General features: G+C 39.1%; 1 protein-coding gene across 1 annotated transcript in view; it reads right to left on the bottom strand.

Moving 5' to 3' along the window:
• The window catches only part of grid2 (glutamate receptor, ionotropic, delta 2), a 487,335-nt gene that overhangs the window by 195,399 nt on the left and 275,292 nt on the right, over nucleotides 1-16,644 (bottom strand). The window contains exon 4 of the mRNA XM_031760306.2: nucleotides 3,258-3,463. Coding sequence (XP_031616166.1) covers nucleotides 3,258-3,463 — 206 coding nt within the window. The remainder of the gene's footprint in view (nucleotides 1-3,257; nucleotides 3,464-16,644) is intronic.

Raw genomic sequence — 16,644 nt, forward strand, 5'->3', positions numbered from 1 at the left:
ATGCATATTTTGTGACTTTGCACTGGAATCCCATTATCTGGTTACTTGCATTAGATCATTATCTATATAATGGGCAAAAAATAAATGAATAAATACTTTTGGTTACTCCCTCATATTTTTGATTTGGGAGATTTTATTCTTTCTCATGAAACCTCAAAAGGATTTGTGTGAACTCCCAGGACTGAAAGAGGGATCTCTCATTTGTTGATTTGACAGCCAAATAAGGTCAAAAAATAAATGAGTAAAAAACCAAAATGCCCCTTTCATTGCTACAATCATATTAAACAGGAAAATGGTGTAAACCAATGAAGGAGTGGAGATATGTAAATCAATTTTTTTTGCACAATAAGGGATATTTTGACAACTGTCCACTGCTAACATGAAATCAGCTGCTTTCAAACACCTGCAGTGACAACATGCTAACACACAGCTAGTAGTAAAGAAGCCTGGCTCCATCTAAAGTTCGACCTTCAACAGGTAACAAATGGGCAGCCAGGCTCGCAGCAGTCTAGGCTCCATTTCTCACCCCTGATTCTACAGCAGAATTGCTCTGACCACAACAGTTTTCCCTGAAGTGCTCTTTTGGGCTGGTTTTTACTAACTTTGCCAATGGCTCTGTTTTAATACTTAAAAATACCGGTGGTGGCCAGTGGTACCCCTGGCTCTGGTAGATACAAAATCTTAGGTGAGTTCATTCTCCACTCATTGCATTCACAAGATTTTGAGAAAACTTGTACTCTGATCTTGACCATGAGGTCGAGGTCGCAGAGATACAAAATCATCTGAGATTTTTAGTAGATACAGCTATGATATCAATTTGAAACTCCAATATTGCTTCGTTCTCGAGTAACTGCATTCACAAACTTGGGTGTCCAGGTTGCCTGCCTGCCTGCTCGCCCACTTGCAGTGTGATGACAATACCTTATCAGCCTCGTACGACTCAGGGGTAAAAACTAAAAGAAAGACCTTGTGAGTCGCCTCATTATGGTAAATGGCCTGTATTTGTATAGCGCTTTACTTAGTCCCTAAGAACCCCAAAGCGCTTTACACTACATTCAGTCATCCACCCATTCACACACTGGTGATGGCGAGCTACATTGTAGCCACAGCTGCCCTGGGACGCACTGACAGAGGTGATTATTACAGGGACCTCTGTCGTGTGGGACTGTAACTGAAGATTTATATTTTTACTTGAGAAGTAATTACAGTATGACCTATTTATGTTTACCATTGTTGCACTCACAAATAATAATGTACATTAAAATTGACATTACAACTGCTGATCAATGGCATGTTATGGTCATTTCAGCTTGTCATGCACCTCTTGACTTTTGTTACCTGGCAAGCACAGAGCAGCCAGTGCCAACGGGTTGGAGACAAGCAGGTTGGCCTTTACCCCTATTTCAATGATATATCAATGCAGGAGCTCAGAAGAACAAGACACTGTAACAACTTAAAAAGGTTGGATTTTTACAATCACTTTTCTTTCTTTGTCAAATTTTACGCCATGCAGAGATTTTTCTGAGTTGTGACACCTATCGTCCAGAAGAAGACTGCAGTGAGTGCAGTACACTTCAGGTGCCAGGATAAATGGTTACAGGGCTGTGATACTGTCACAGTTGACATGTGAAACAAACTATCCAGTGACCACAAGTCTTTATGCGACAAGGCAGCTAAAATCATGTTACAGAACAACTCAATACTAATATAAAGAGTGACGTAATGAACTACTTTCTACATAAGCTTCATAATGCACTACATCGGATAAGAGTAACAAGTACTGAATGATGCATCAGGTTTGTTTGATTAACGACCTCAGCACTGAAAGTCATCTAAAGTGAGCTTGACGATCTCTTCTGAATGTGAGTGCAAAGCCTTGAGGCTAAGAGGCCTACCGCCAGTGTACTTCCATGCTAAACTTAAAAGGCTGTAACACAGCCACAGAAACACTATGATACACAAACACTGACACTAACACACTCACAGTCCCACAATAACACCCCATTTTTCACCCCCCACCATCCACCCCCACCCCTGTCACGCCTCCAACCAAATTAGATTGTGATTGCTCTTTCCGAGGTCACTTTTAATTAAACTGAGATGAGAACATGACACATGGGATTAAGCCCCATCCTACCAATTCAAATTAAGAATTCATAACTAATGCTAGAGCCTATTGCTTTCAACCATGACCTCCATATCATTTATGTATAGGAGCAAAAGGAACTCCTCTAATTGTCTTCTTCTAAAGCGATAAAGAGCATGATGAGAGGGGAAGAGAACTGTGTGTGTGTGTCTGTTTGAATATGCATGTTTCCTAAAAATTACATTAAAAACATGCACCTTGTCTGTGCACCATAAATTAACACTGACTCGTACCGAGAGAAAGAGCGGGAGAGAAAGAAGTAAACCAATGAATACTTTCATATCTTCCCATCACGCTAAGGGCTTAACAAATAATACTTCAGTGGCCTTGAGAGGACTAACTCCAATAATTTCATCTGATATGGTTAATAGAGACACACAGGGCTCACGTGAATTAGCAAAACATTCATTAAGCCTGGTAACACATTGGTAGCGTCACAAGAGTAAACCCAATTCAAAATACCATTAATCACTTAACCGTGAAGAATGTAAGATAGATTCATACTACATTTTTTTTATTGCTAATGATGTAACAACATAAAATCTATATCTATAGTTTGCATATTTAATTTGGTCTTCCATCAAAGCATTCAGCTCTTCCAGACTTGCTAACATCTTTATATAAAGTGCTGTGAGGCTATTTAAAATATAAGCTACCTGTTTAACATGCCATTCACAGATTGAGAAAGGCTTAAACTATTGTTTGTAAAGGACTTTTTGTTTAAAGTAGCTCTCTCCTTTCGGTAAGACCTCAGAAGTCATAATGACTCAGTGGCTTTTGAAATTCCTCGCTCTTAATCTGCATCTAATTGGCATCCTTTCCATGCGGTATTAGAGAGGCATATGTCAGACATTTATGCCGGCCTTATCTGGATATCTGGGTGCATGTGCTGAAGGAGTGTAAACATGCCATTAGGGAACATACTTCAAAACTGGATGACAATTTGTCTTGTCAACGTGTGTGATCATCTCTGCTCTCCCTGACAGCGAGTTTGAAATGTTCGTCCTGCTCCAGTAGTTCTGGTTCCACAAAACTTCTAAAATACAATCACTGGTGTTGTTTACTTACTTTATTAACTGACAAACGAAGGCCCAAAACCAGCTTTCCTTACCTCGGTAATAAACGCTTTGGCCGTAGCTGGGCTCATGAACAACACAGCTCTGCGCAGTGTATCCCTATAGCGATGCAGCTCCTCCACACGCATTGTTCTGAACAGACTCGTGATCATCATGTTAATGTTGGATTCCACTTTCTGAAGGGATACATCCATCCCCTGCTGAGAGGTACTGTCAAGGAAATCCTCAATGCCACGGATATCTGGAAAAAAAGATAGATAGAGGTGTGACTGTGCAGAACAACAACCACATTCCTCTGAAAGCATCGTGCAGAAAAATTACACAGGACTGGACAGGACATAAATATCAGACAAATATTAAAGGCATCACTGATCATTTTACACCATATTCTCTGTTTCAGTTGATGGATTATCTCTCTGCAGGAATAGGTTTAGTAAATATCTCTATTTATCAGCTCTTACTGGTAAGCAATCCTCACTATCACTACATTTGTTCGACTCAAGATTTTATCCTTTGTGTTATTTGAGCTCAGGGGTTCGTTGTCTGAAAAGCACACACTGTATGCTACTACTAAATAGCTTTCTTTATGGAAATTTCAATGCTGAAAGCATGATATAGATACACACACACACACACACAGACATAGATCACAAATACATTAAATCAAAAGCATATTGCAATGAGTCATTAGAGGTGTGCTTTCTGGGTAGTACAGTCATACAATGATTATACTTTGTTTGTACTTATAATGAAGGACTAAAATATTAATAAGGTATAAACTAATAATATAATAAACTCTAAACCAATAATAGACTTTTTAATATGAATTCACAATCTTTTAGGAGCCATTTCAAAACAAGTCCATCAAAACCTGTATTGCAAATAACTGGAACTGCAGATCTATGCATATGACACAGAACAATGGCTGCTCGAAATCCCTAAAATATCTGAATGTCCGATCTCTCACAGCAGACTTGGATGTCTGTAGTTTGCAGGTAGAGCACTGATATATGATTCACAGCTGCTCATATACAAGGCACATAATATTCTTGGAAACAGCTCACATCAGGTTTCATTGATATTTAAGCTTTAATGTGAAAAAAAAATCACATTTTCATTCAACTTCAGTGTGATTTCCCCCAGATATGACACCACATACCAAATCTGAAATATTTTATTAAATAAAGCATGTTTCTGTCAGTGTTATGTCCAAAATTTGTAATGTCGTTCTGTCTCATTTTCTCAGCATGAATTTGATGGCAGCCAAATTTCAGAAGCAGAGCAAGAAGGTTTGTTTTTGACACGCAAAATATGATCATGCTGCTGTGTACCAGTCAAGCAGCAGCACAGCACACATAAATGAATGAATGAGCAAATTAATCTCATAGTGGTCAAACCAGAAGCTATGTAATCTTAAGGACAATAAATATTCCTGTATACATACTTCATTACTCCAGCTATGTTACGAGAAAAAAAACAAAAAACTCTTGACCTTTAATCAGACAGTGATTTGTTGTCGTTTTCGATATCTGTTAATACCTGTCCTAATAGAAGAGGAAACAGTAGCTAAAAAAAAAAAAATATTGCTGAATCCATGATACTGTCTCACCACTAAGAGAACCAATAAGTCATGTCATTATTAAGACTTTTCAATGAGAGCACTAACCACTGTAATTATCTCCATTAAAACTTATTTTTGTGTGGTAACAGAACCACGATGCTAGTATGAATATTTTTACTGCCTCTTCTGTTCTTAATGGGATACATTCCAGGTCAAGGTAATCCTAATTAAGGCATTTTGGTTGAGGCCACTGCTAATGATGTCAAAGGATGTGTATGTGTGTGTAGTTATGTAACTACCTAATGATCTATTTGATATGGAAAACGGATGACACCGCCGTCATTGCCAGTGTCGCAGCAGAACAATTAACTGGATTGATTATACTTGTTAAGTCCCAGAGGGCTGGGGAGATGCTCTGATTTCATCAATGCCAATTTTTTGAGGTTTATAAAAGTATTAAGAGGAGAGACAATAGCATTGATTCAGAAAAAAATAGTTTAGAAGTAAGACGAACATAATCCCTGTGCACACACACACGCACGCACACAAGCCAACAGTTACCACAATGAGTTCCTTGTGTTGTCAATCTTTAAGTCCTTTAGCAATAGTAGGGTTACATGACAAGGAAAAATATGACTTTTTCTTCTTTTTTTGTGCAGCATACAATACATACAGTATGTGGGTGCAAGACTCCAGAGGACAACGGCTAAACACTCTGTTTACGGTTTAGTTTTAAATGGGAAGAAAAACCTTCTGCGTGAACGTAAATGTGCATGCATGTAAATAAAACATTCATTTAAGTTACTGTATCACTTTGGGTACTTAGTTGTGAGTGATGATGAGAAAACATATATCTCCATGATCTATCTATAAATTTAAGGCTGGAGAAATAAAATTAACTGTAGTGAAACAAACTAAGTTGTCAGCAGTTTGGCTAATCATAACTTTTAGGGCCAACCCTCCCATCCCCACTATTTAATTTAATTTAGTTGAATTGAGTTTTATATATAGTGCCAAATCACAACAACAGTCACCTCAAGGTGCAGTACATTCTATGGTAAAGACCCTGCAATAATAGAGAGAAAACTCTAACAACCAAACAAGCCCCTATAAGAACTACTTGGGGACAGTGGGAATAAAGACTCCCTCTAAAAACATGAAGAAACCTTTAGCAGAACCAGGCTCAGAAATGGGTGAAGAAGAAACACTCAGTGTATCATGGGAAGTCCCAAGCAGCCTAGACCTATTATAGCGTAACTAAAAGAGGATTCAGGATCACCTGATCCATCCCTTACTATAAAATCTTTGAAAAAGGACAATGTTAAGCTTAATTTTAAAAATAAAGAAGGTCTGAATTGAACCTGGGGTCTGTTTACACATAATAGATACTAATCATCACAGTTACAGTGAAAAAAGCTTTTGCCAACAGAACAAAGAGAAGTCTGCATCATACCTATTTATTTGCATTTTTATGTTATAAATAATAGCTTGGGCCTGATCACGTGTCTGTCACGGTGTGCTGTTGTCTGCTCAAGGGTGGTGGGTGGTGGGGCAATCTGCTTTTATTTGCCATCATCAATCCATTCTCCACCCTAGCTTATAATACAGGTTGTGTGTCTAATTCATTTGCCTTGCCCCATTCTGTGAGGACCTTAAAGAACAAACCTAACCCTCTCACTGAATGCAGCTCTTTCCAGCTCACAGGATTAAGTAAAACAAATGTAAAAAAAATAAATAAATAAATTATAATAATAAAAAAAACTTATACAACACTTTTTCATGAATTACTAATAGTGACTGATTGTAATACAATGAGAGAAATGGAAGACCAATGAAAACAAACCAACAGGCAAGTAAACATCCAAACAGATGAGCTAGAAAGCCCACTGACTCATTCACTTTTACACATACATGTCTTTGATGTCAAACTTTGGTTGAGTTCCTGCCTCCCGCTTCTCAGAGGACAAGGCTTGAGCGTGTACCTCGCCACTGCTGAGTGGATCATTGACTGTCAGCTACTTTACATCAAGGAGCTTAGGGACTCAACAGCAGAGAAAAAGAGGGGTAAAATTGCCACCAACCTTGCCAGCCCAGGCAACCATCTGTTTGAGAGACATTCCTCTGTGACACAGTACCGGTACATTAACACCATGATCAACCATCACCTCAAGAGTTTTCCCCAAAGGGCTGTCACCTTACGCAGTCACTCAGTGTATCCACACAGTCCCAGGCTTCTTAATTTAACTGAGATTACTGTATAACTGCTGTAACGTTAACCAGTGTAAGTCTTTCTAAAACACAATCTGTATCTGTGTATTACTGACTTTCATATTATTGAAGAAAGACTGAAATGACATGATTGAGGGTAAACAAAAGCTCCAGTCATGTCTCCACTGAGGATGAGAGGAACCTAATTGCATTCTTGGAGCACTTTTCCTCCTAGTTGCGTATACATCCCTGTGCGTCACTGCCTTTCATGACTTATTTCAGTGAAATGAAAAAAGGCATTTTGTGACGAGAGCTCATCAGCTGGAATGGCTTTAATAATATCGTATAAAACAAGGTTAAGGCTTGTATAGCAAAAGGTTCAGTGTGTGTCCCTGAACTACCATTTGTTAGGATTCCCTCCTTTTGCCCCCATCCCATCTATTCCCCAAGTCCCTGGCTCAGACTGAAAGCTAGAGTTAATGTAGTGTAGCCGCCAACAGCACGCAGGGATTTCACCTGCATGTACCGACCAGCTCTGTGGTACTCTGTATCTGCTCAGACGCCACCACTATTTTCTCCCTTGCTTGCTTTCCCCCGATCCCTCTTGCTTTCGCTTAGTTTTTCATCTGAAACCTCCCTCTGTTTGCTTTCTGTTCTCTTGGGCCGAATTCTCATTTTGAGTGTTTGTAAAGTCCACGCTGTTATTCCACTCCAAGAGGCAGATTCTGTGCCATGTCTAATGTCCATCAATCCCACACTGGAGACCAGTGTTTGCATTCTGCTAGATGTCAGCAATGATTTCCCTCTGATGGAAGTGATTTTTCCTTTACCTTATCTATAGCTGTAGCTGTTTTAACTTCTTCGACAATGTAGAATTAATGTGAAATTAGAAAAAATAACCTTTATATATACAAATAGCTTGGGCTTCTTAAACTTCTTAAAATCAAATTTGCAATTATTGATAAAAGTCCGCCCTTTGGACAAGTTGGCATAATGTAAAAAAGACACAGAAATAGAGTGCAAAAAGGAGGTATTAACACATGCGAGAAGGTTTCCCTCGGTGTAGAGAAAGTGTAACATCAAACACCTGCAAATGAGATTCAGCCGATGGAACACAATATCTGCCTTCTGAGTTGCCCCATTCTCCCTATTTCACCTTTCTGACTTGAAACCCTTCTCCACCTTCAAATGTGAAAGAAAATACACAAGTTTGCAACTACTGACTACTCTGACTTTGAGCCTTTCTTTCCTGTTGCATTGCAGCACTCTTCCTGCATGAGGCTTTTAAAGCTTAAGTTGTTTGAAGTTGTTTTGTTCCAGTTACATTAGAAAATACCCAAGCTTAAATTATAGAAGAGGATCCATCCATCCATCCAAACAGCTTGATCAAGCTACCAGGTTTTTCTCCAATGATTTGTGCTTGCTCTACAGCCTGAAATGGCATTTGACTGCAAATTGTCCACATTATAATATGAATTTTTTGAGGCCACAGAATCCATGCTAACATAAATGAGTTTGGGACGGATGACCTTACATCCCTTTTTTTAATCAGGGTGAGTTTTTTTACATGAATTGAATTGGGTTGAGGCCAAAGGGAGCAGTAGAGTATAATTCCAGTCGATGTGTACTATTTCAGGTTTTTGAAACTTGTGGAGAATATGGTTTTAACAGAATTAAAAGTATTGGCAAGGAATAGTTTTTTCCAGGTAAGGTTCTTTGTCAGGATCAACAGATGGTGGGTTCAAAACAGTTTTGTAAGTGGTGAGTGGGAAGAAAAAGCAATGATAGAGGTCGGGGGAACAAATTTCAATAAGCAGTGTTTAGACGGAGAACCCACCGAATACCGAATGCAGGAGGCATATTTGCTGTCACTTCTATCCTCATCAAGAGAAAAAAACCCGACTACCTCACAGGTAGCCATTGCGAATAATGGTGGATGACTACAAATAAAGAAATAAACTTTTTGTTTCACAGACATGTTATAGTTTATCCATCACATTCTGTTCTGCTATTAGGCCAACATCTCCTTTGCTTCATCTTTCTCCTCGGCCATTACCTCTGGCTATCCGAATACCTGCCTCAGGCATTCCACTGTTGCTCAAAGCAGTGGTTCTTAAAATATAGACTTACCTTAAAAATGTGGGACTGCTTCTTGTAAAAGAATTCTAGAGAATCTATTTGTCATTTAAAGTTGTGGTTAGAAACACAGCCCTTTGGGGCTAGCCTAAACTTGGGAAGTTTAGCTCCATAAGAGAAATAAACGCTTTAGGTTCTAAACCATCAGCATCTGACTGCCTATGGCACGACTCCTATCCCTATAGATGGAAGTGCTGGTCTCCATTCACCACTTTTTTTGCTTTATTTTCCTCTTTTTTTTGCTCTCTTTTTATTCATTTTACCTTAAAGCCCGGGGCTTCACATTCTCTGAGTCCCCACAGAGAGCTTAACAAACACTTGTAAAAAAACCAACACTTTATAAAAGGCTTGGCACCTTTTAGATGTGCATCACTTTCCCCATCTCCACACAAACACACACACACACCTACACACACACTACTCCTGCCTTCATATGCCTTAAGTGTCTAAACTTTTCTCCCCTGCTCTAAGCTCCCTTCTTTCTTCTTAACTGATATTTCTTTCTATACTGTTTGATCATGACCTTCTTGTGAGTTGAACTGAACTACCACTCTAGTCGTTTAACAGTGTGTATATCTAAGAAACAATGAATCTCCATCTGAATATAAATGAGTCTCTAATCTTATAGAGTTTTTCTTTATTTTCCTTTCTTTCCTCTGTTTTTTTGGATTAGCCTTTTCTAGTTTGTTTATGTCACTCTAAGCCTCCTGGGTCAATAACTGAGAAAAAGAGATAGTGTTTTTCTGCTAGTGGATATTATTAAGGAAATGAAAATATATAGAATATTATGATTAAAATATGCCACAGACAGAACATGACATACTCTAGGAACACAGGACCAAACCACAATAGCATGGTTTGGTCTTATGAAATGTTTTGTAGGATTTCCCAAACCTCATTCTCTTAATGAGTGTTAGATTATCTTCTCTCCCTTTTGCTTTTAGTTACCTCTCTCCTCTTCAGCTTTCTCTCAAACTCAAGTATTGCTAAAGAAAATTTCCTTACTGTGACCTCCAAGGATGTAACCTACTACTCTGGGGTCGTTGACTTTTGTAAAAGGTTTTCACCCTTTATAGTTGTTTTTGCCCGTCTTCCTTTAACTCTGCCCGACCAAATCTGCTATGCCTTCAGATCTTTGTCCCTTTCTGCCATAATGTTTCTCTTTTCACTTGTATGCTCACATTATCTTATATCCTTTTCTGTCTTGCTCCCAGTCTCCTCCAGAGGGAAATCCAAGTAAAACATGACCTCACTATATACAGCTTTCAGATCTTTGGTGTTTGGCTCACTAGTGTGACTGTTTGCCTTCATTTGTTTCAAATTGCTTTTATCACAACCTTTTCCATGTCTTTCTTGTCCTAACTGTCAGCTTTTATATTTCCTTCAGCTTTGCAGCTTCCTGTTACTGCCATCTATACATATATCTCTCATAACTCCTGATTCCATTTACCCTTAATTTACCCTTTATAACCCTTTGGCAGGGTTTGGGTCTGTGAGACCTCTTTTCAAACCCTGAGACCAAAAGAAAAAAAGACTGCAGCTCATTATTATTTTGAACTCAGATTCCTTGCTATTGGCTCATTTTCTGTGAAGATCACATAAAATAACACATTTCCAGTAAGTTAATATTGTACACCCCCTTACACATTTATACGACACATGTGGTTTTCAGGCCCACTGGACCCATGGGTCATAAAGGTGTGGAGGTGCTGTGTCCCTTCACTCTGTTTGCCTTATGCATGGCCTGCTGTTGGTGTGTGTGTGTGTGTGTGTGTGTGTGTGTGTGTGTGTGTGTGTGTGTGTGTGTGTGTGTGTGTGTGTGTGTGTGTGTGTGTGTGTGTGCAGTGTGTATTTGTATAAGTGTGTTTTCCCTTACAAGGTTGCAGCATTGTTATATTTCTATCACCTACACCTGTCTGCTCCCAAATTCCCACACATTTTACCATCTGCCTTGTGGGAATCTTTCTATATTTTCTCATGCTCTGTCCCAGCAGCAGATTGGATGTGGGACACAACAAATAAATAGCTTTGCCTGTGTGGCTTCTTATTGATCAAGACAGTGAAAAGATTTTCCGCTCTGAGAACTTCAGTGATTTTAGAAGAAAGGAAGATTTTGAACCTGATGAGTTTTCAGAACATGAGTCCTTTTTTTTCTTTATTGGATAGGACAGCAGGCAGGGGGGTGGAGAGAGAATGAGAGGAAATAACAGAGGAGATGGTCTGAGACTCAAAACCAGTCCCCTGCAGCGAGGACTCCAGCCTTCAGTACATGTGTCACTTGTTCAGCCAGGTGAGCTACAGCAGCAACCCCAATTCAGAGTCTGACAGTGAGTTTGAAGAGAAGGATTAGATCGACCATGAGATTGGTCTTCTTGCCCAAAGAATGAGCCAACTACTTGGTTGCCAAGATGGTAAAACCAGGGCCAAAACAAATGGTGTTTACTCTTGTGTAGGACATCAGATGGGATTTTTAGCTTTTCATCGACATTGCCATCTAGAAAGTTATCTGTATCAGATGTTTCTCGATCATAAATTCTGATCCAGTAGCAACAAAAGTAAGAGGTGCTCTAACCAAAATGGTTAGGAAGACACAATATACATGCATCAGGAGAAAGATATACATATGCAACACACAGATCAGAGTTGCCCTTTAGTAGTTGTATAGGCCAATACGAAAAGGCCATTTATTCGGTCGGGCTGATGTGAACCTTTTCCATTTCTAATTAAGTTCAAAGAAGTAAACATCAATAGGATTCGAAAACCTTGCTTCAAGATAAATATGTTTGGGGGTTTTTCCACCCAAATCTTGGACAGAAGGTAAATGCCAGATTTTAACCATATATGTGGTCTATATTGTTTGGAATGGGGACAAAGTAAACATCTGTTAAAAGTTCATACATAAACTGTTATAGGTATTGATTTAATAACCCAGTAATACCATGAGTCCACCAGACCCATAAAAAAAATGAACACCATTAAACAACTTCACAGTAGCCATTTTTTCAAGCTCTCCCTTTTCATCTTCATTAGCCCTCACTCAGTTGCGTCTTGTGCAATTTACTGTAGGCAGAGTTCAAACATGGGTTCGCATTCAGGACTGGAAATAGAAGATGTGCAGGCAGACCCAGAAGGAGCAGCAGCAAAATAGACCACATAACAGTGAATAAAATCAAAGGAAAGATTTCTTCAAAGATCAAGTAGACTTATGCAAAACAACTTAGTTCACTCACTATTCAAGATCTGCCTGTAGTAAGGGTTACAAAGCATGAAGGTGGTATCTTCAAAGCCTTGGATAGTTATCTCAAGGGTGTGGGTGAACAACTATCAACCAGTCATAGAGTCTTCTTTTAACATGCACCTTTTGGTGCAACTAGTGATCTACCTGGGGCCACTGGGTGTTTCTCCAGAGTGACTCAGCTGGGAGCGATCAGGCCCTAACTTGTGACCAGCTAGCATGACCTCCCTGACCTCTTTCAGTGTTGGTTGCTTGATGTCAAACTGGATGTAAGGTGGAGGTGGGGATATTGTCCCAGTGATCAAGCTTTTGATCTCCCAGTGTTGCTGTAAGAGTGGCTGAGGTGGCTATTACTTGTCTCCGTTGAGAAAAACAGGTGACCACTGTGCTTCTGTCCCAGTAGCACAAATCCAAATGGGTTTGCGATGAAGGTGCTGGGCTTGTACAGCTTTCCTTGCCCCTTTTTTTGCCATTCAGCATACCAGACGGTGCCTAGCTTCTCCCTCGGTCCCTCTGTGTTTTCTAGAGTTCAGTGAGGGCTACTCTCTCATCGTCAGTTGCTCTCTTTTGCTGTTTCCGGCTGTTGGATTAGGATCTGGAATGTCCCTAGTGGGCTGTTTTTCTTTGATGCCACACCTGTCTACACCTATAGTGATAGTGGTGAGGTGCTCATTGTCTGGAGCCTCTAGTCCACCTCTCCCTTGACTGGTGCATCAAGTGCTGCAGCCACATCTCCATTAAACAGGTACCACTCTGTCTCTCCTGGTTGGTGGCTTTTGTATGCAAAGAAATTCTGAAAAGGCTTTGTACAGAAATGAGACTAAATCAATTGTTATTTAAAGAAACTAAGAAAAACACTCATTGCCTAAATCCCTGGGGGAGTGGGTCCTTTGTCTCTTTAGGAGCAGTCTGAGAAGAAATAATTAGCTCTGAGCGATTATTAATATGCTTGTCACTCCAATGATGCTGTGGAGATCAACTGATCATCTTTTCCATTTAAAATGTAAACAGGCATACTTGAGCAGGCATCCCAACAAACTTAGTATTAAAGAAAATGTTAATATATACACATAAAGTTGCCAGCATCTATGAATGATGAATAGTTTGATGAAAATGAAATGATGTGAATAATTTGCTGAAGTCTTGATAAAGTCAGATCTTGACCAGACTGAAGAGTAATGGCGAATTATGGAGAGAGGTATGACAATGCTCCCCATCCCCATTATGAAAATACCAAATGAGGTCAAAGTATTCTTAGGGAAAATATTCAACCCCTACTTACCCCCATATATCCCTCAATGTCAGAATGTTTCTGATAGATAAAACACTAAGTAAAAGTGACTGAGTGATGGAATAGAAAAGTGCTGCATAAACACCACTCGATTCACCATTTTCTTACTTTTTCTGATGTTGGCTTTCTCCTTTAATTTGGTACTCATCCATATATGAACACACAGTGACTCCAATGTATAGTGGAAAGTCAATACTGTATTTCCAAACTTGGTTATCTTTATTGCTATTGTTTTATTAGTTAAAATCTAAATCTATTTGTTTTTCTTTAAAAAAAAAAATAGACAAATTTTCAATTCTGTTATTTCTGGATATAAAACAATTTCAGAAAGAAAAATCCCAGAAGACCTAGTGTTTAAACACTTTTCTTTCCCCAGCTGACTGTGTAGTCAACAGTATTATAGTTTTTCTTTCTTTCTTTCACTCATTCTTTCTTCAATGCAAGGTGACATGACACTCTTTAGTGTAACATCAGCACAGCAAAGTCATACATAACAAGCTGTGGCAGCAGGTGCTGGCATTTTCACACTTTTCACAGCGCAATAGTGGAAAAAAATGGAACAAAGAGGTCCATTCTACTCATCTGGTCCACTGCTCCGTACAGAAAAATTGTTAAAAGGAAGTTTAGATGAAAATGTGGTAGATTTGAAAGTATAACATTTTGTTTTAAAACTACTAACATACCTCATTAAGCAGTACTCTTCAAGGTGACAGTCATTTTTAATTACAATGGACCTACACCAACCTACGTTCAGCACAGGAAACTGCAGCATTTACAATATTATGACAAACATGGCCCATTATATATTTTGCAGAGTTTTTCTATTGACCTCCAAAGTAAATGTGGTGTTGGAGTCTTTGTGAGGTAAGTGGCTGTGCCCCTTGTTGATGCTTATAAGTGACTTTGCAATAGTCAGCCTAATGGCATATGGCTGTTTTTGATGTCACAATCTGTGGATGTTTATTAATGAGGTCAAAAATTAAGTATATATTATCTGTGACCTCACTGGTTCACTGAGTGAAATAAGTATTTGAGCCCCTACAACCTGAATTCTGGGTCCTGCAGATTGACCTTGTGCCCATGTGGCAAACAGATTACAATCAATCAATCAATCAATCAATCTGTTAATCTATTATAGATACTCCTGATTGAGACTCATTGTTTGATAAAGCCCAACTGTCCACAGAACCAGTTTCTTACATTCCAACTTTTCCACCATCATGGGCAAGGCCAAAGAGCTGTTAAAGGATGTCAGGTACATACTCGTAGACCTGCACAAGGATGGAATGGGCTACAAGACCATTACAGGAAGCTTGGTGAGAAGGTGACAACTGCTGTTGTATATGACCCAAAGAACACAATCCTGACAGTCAAGCACAAAGGTAGAAATGTCCCTCCTTCCCTCAGCAAGAACACTGAAGATGATTCATCCAGGATGACCCAAAACATATTGCCAAGGCAGCAAAGGAGTGACTAAAGAAGATGCACATTAAGGTCATGGTGTGGCCAGAGTTCGAGTTGTCAAGCAGCAACTAAGAAACCTAAAGGATTTAGAGAGTTTCCATGAAGAGAAGTGGGACAATATCCATCCTGAAATGTGTGCAAACCTGGTGACCAGCTACAGAAAAACATCTTACTGCTGTACTTGGTAAATGGGTTTCTCTAAGTACTAAATCATGTTTTACTTATCATTCAAATACTTTTTTAACTCAGTCGCAAGTAAATCAAATTACAACTTTTATGTAATGTGTTTCTATGAATTTTTGGTTGATATTCTGTCTCTCTCCATTAAAATGAAACTACCATGAAATAGAGACTGTTTACTAGTTTGTAAGTAAGCAAACTTACAAATTCAACAGGGGATCGCATGATTTTTTCCTCCACTCTAGTAAGATTTCCAGTAACATTTTAAAATAAATAAGTGCATTTATCTACACAGAAACTCATATTCAGCAACTGTATTGATTTTTCCTAATAAGAAAAAATAAAATACTGTTAGCCACACAGCACAGTTTTAAAATGGCTTTTCCATGCAGCTATAACCTTTTTCCATTGTGCCTAAGGTCCCTCTTGTCATTGGCTAACAGCAAAGCAAAACAAATCATCTTAATGTCAACAGGGTTTTTTCCACAAAGCGGTGCTCCCTGTGTTTTTCCAACGAGGCCAATGATCCTATGGTTCTGAGTGGATTATGAGCAAGGTCACTCAGTTGGTAACAACAAGTGTTATTTTAATTTTGAACATACATCATGTTTTACAGTTAGAATATTAGACACCTGAGGTAAAACTGGGGAAAAAAATCACATAGGTGGTCAGAGAAGAAAAGGAAAATGGAGAAGAGAGATAAACGGTGAGAAGGGAGAGAAAAATGATAGAGAAAAAACATGTGTTCTCAGTGTCCGGAACGCACCAGTAGAGCTGAAAATAGGGATTGGGACAGTTGCACCGTAGCTTCATTTGAGAGGACACACTTGACTGTCTGTTCTCTAAAGAACTCTCCTTGTACAGAAGCAAGGCCTTTTGGGAACATTGCTATCATCTTAAAAGACCATCTCTGTTTCTCTTTCTGCTTCTCTCTAAGTTTCTCCCCGCTCTCTCTCTTGCCTCTGCCTTCTCTCCTTAAACAGGAGGTTAGGCCATTAGGGAACTGTGGTGATGTCTTTAAAGGGCCTTCTGTGGCTGAGAGAACAGCATGGAGAAACCCCAGAGGATCCATGTGATGAATCAGTGGTCACAGAGGGCGGAGGGATTAAAGTGAAGTACGAACATGTTCCTGCATGCATGTGTGTACATGTATCTTTTGTATAGATATTACATGTAAACGGTACACTTGGGAGTAATTTTAGATTTAAAATGGGTGGTTTAACAAGTGCTAGCTTGAAAAGGTAAAAAAAAATCCACTTACAGTCATGATAAAAGCAAGGTTAGAAAAAAAACGTATCCCTGAAGGAATAAATATATCATTTCATAATCTGCATGCAATTTTAAAGA

Source organism: Oreochromis aureus, linkage group 12, assembly GCF_013358895.1.
Source record: "Oreochromis aureus strain Israel breed Guangdong linkage group 12, ZZ_aureus, whole genome shotgun sequence".
Classification (NCBI taxonomy): Eukaryota; Metazoa; Chordata; class Actinopteri; order Cichliformes; family Cichlidae; genus Oreochromis; species Oreochromis aureus.